Source organism: Plasmodium reichenowi, chromosome 2 (genome assembly GCF_001601855.1).
Source record: "Plasmodium reichenowi strain SY57 chromosome 2, whole genome shotgun sequence".
Taxonomy (NCBI): domain Eukaryota; phylum Apicomplexa; class Aconoidasida; order Haemosporida; family Plasmodiidae; genus Plasmodium; species Plasmodium reichenowi.
The window spans coordinates 257660-260159 of NC_033647.1; the positions used below are offsets into that span (position 1 = coordinate 257660).

The 2500-nt window shown below is 15.9% G+C and overlaps 2 protein-coding genes across 2 annotated transcripts in view; both read left to right on the top strand.

The window, feature by feature from the left end:
* Positions 1 to 529: 529 nt before the first annotated feature.
* Positions 530 to 1355, top strand: PRSY57_0207400 (acyl carrier protein; the record flags this gene model as incomplete). The annotated part of the gene is made up of 3 exons (XM_012905510.1): positions 530 to 575; positions 829 to 1049; positions 1209 to 1355. 3 exons carry the CDS (start codon positions 530 to 532, stop codon positions 1353 to 1355), a joined length of 414 nt encoding a protein of 137 aa, XP_012760964.1.
* A 969-nt stretch (positions 1356 to 2324) lies between these two features.
* The window catches only part of PRSY57_0207500 (ribosome-recycling factor, putative), a gene marked incomplete at both ends in the record, with an annotated part of 1470 nt that continues 1294 nt past the window's right edge, over positions 2325 to 2500 (top strand). The window contains one exon of the mRNA XM_012905511.2: positions 2325 to 2500. This exon is cut by the window's right edge and continues 1294 nt beyond it. Coding sequence (XP_012760965.2) covers positions 2325 to 2500 — 176 coding nt within the window.

Here is a 2500-nt window from a genome sequence, read left to right on the forward strand (position 1 = left end):
AAAAAGGGAAAAAAAATAAAAAAGAGTTTTTTTTTTTTTTTTAATTAAATAAAAATAAATTTAAAAAAAAAAAATTTTATGATAAAATAAAAAAAAAAAAATTTTACCAAAAAAAAAAAAAAAAAAATATATATATATATATATATTAATTATTAATATATGGATACTATTTCTTCATTTTTTTAACCATATGTTTTTGTTTTATATTTTACACATATTATAATATCATATTGAAAAACAGGTATCTTCTTTTTTGTTATATATATATATATAATGTTTGTCGTATTATCCTATGTTTGTGTACTTTTTTTTTCCCCCTTGTCAAATATAACATTGTAAAAGAGTATTATATATTTTTTTTTTATTGTTTGAAGTACATATTCACGTCCATAAAAGAAAAAAAAAAGAAAAAATACAAACATATAAATACAATTAATATATATATATATATATATATAAGTACACTTTAAAAGTACATATATAATAACATTAAAAAAAAATAATAATAATAGAAACATATTTTCTTAAAATGAAGATCTTATTACTTTGTATAATTTTTCTATATTATGTTAACGGTATTTTTATGTATATGAATATTTAAAAGCCAGCTATATTTTGGTGTAACATAATTTTTTTTTTTTTTCAAGATAAAAATGATGACATATAAATTTTAATAGTTATATATATATATATATATATATATATATATATGTGTATATATATTTTTACAGTTTCATATACTTATTTTTTTTTTTTTTCATATTCTTAAATTTTTTTTTTTTTTATATTCTTATATTTTCATTTACATATTTTTATTTTTCATTTTAGCTTTTAAAAATACACAAAAAGATGGAGTGTCCTTACAAATATTAAAAAAGAAAAGAAGCAACCAAGTGAATTTTTTAAATAGAAAAAATGATTACAATTTGATAAAAAATAAAAACCCACCTAGCTCTTTAAAAAGTACTTTTGATGATATTAAAAAAATTATATCAAAGCAATTATCAGTAGAAGAAGACAAAATACAAATGAACTCAAATTTTACCAAGGTACAAAAAAATAAAATGATGCACAAGAATGTTTAAAAATGTGTATGTGTACACATTTAATAAATATTAAAAATGTATATACATAAATTAGGTATATTATATATATATATATATATATATATATATTTATATATATATATTTTTTTTTTTTATGTGTAGGATTTGGGGGCTGATAGTTTAGACCTCGTTGAATTAATTATGGCACTTGAAGAAAAGTTTAATGTTACTATTTCTGATCAAGATGCTTTGAAAATTAACACAGTTCAAGATGCTATAGATTATATAGAAAAAAATAATAAACAATAAAAAATATATATATTTCTTCTTTGTTAAAATGTGTCCCATATATATATATATATATATAATACATGGAGAAAAAAAAAATTTTATTATTAAGAATTAATATAGTTATTATTTATATAATGTTACCTCTTTATAAAAATGTTCATATATTTATGTATGTACATATATATAGAGAATGTTACATGTATTCGAAAAATAATTTTTATATATTGTTTAATATTATACTATTTAGTGTTCATATATTATTATTTTTTAAATCATATATATATATATATTTAATTATATTTGTATTTATTAATATTTATATTTTTTTATTTACTTATTTTTATAACCATTTATTACCTTATTTAAAATTCAAATGAAAAAAATATGTAATTCTTTTACTTTTTTTTTTTTTTTTTTTAAATTATAAAAGGTATTGTATAATATATTTAATCAAATTACTATGTACATAAAACATATAAGAATTACAATATAACTATAATAAAATAAATAAATATATATATATATATATATATATCATATTAATTATGTATATTTTTTATATGAAATATAAATGTGACTCCTAATTTGTTAGTAGTTTATGTGTAATAATGTGAATGTTTATATAAGATCATACGTGTATACAAAAATTAACACAAAAATATTGTTCTCTTTTTTTTTTTTTTTTTTTTAAATGAATTAGCTAGCTAAATTGGGTCAACATATATATTATATAATATATATATATATATATATAATATATAATATTTATTTATTTATTTCTCTGTAAAGGAAATAATATATATATTATACATATTAATACATCATAAAATAAATAAATATATATATATATATATATATATATATATTTACATATATATATATTTCTTTTTCTTATCAACTTATTTCACATTTTTAAACATCGCTTATTATATTTGTTCAGCACACTATGGGTAGCTGTTCGAGCTTCTCCTGGTAACATATGTTAAAATGATTTTTCAGCATTTTCTAAGTTTACACAATGAAAAAAAGATAAGTATGTTCTTTTACACATTTATAATATTGTATATTAGTAATGTGAGAATATTTTATGACTGCTTAAATTTAAAAAATGAAAAAAATTACAATGTGCTTTTAAAAAATGGAAATAATAATAGTCCCTCCTA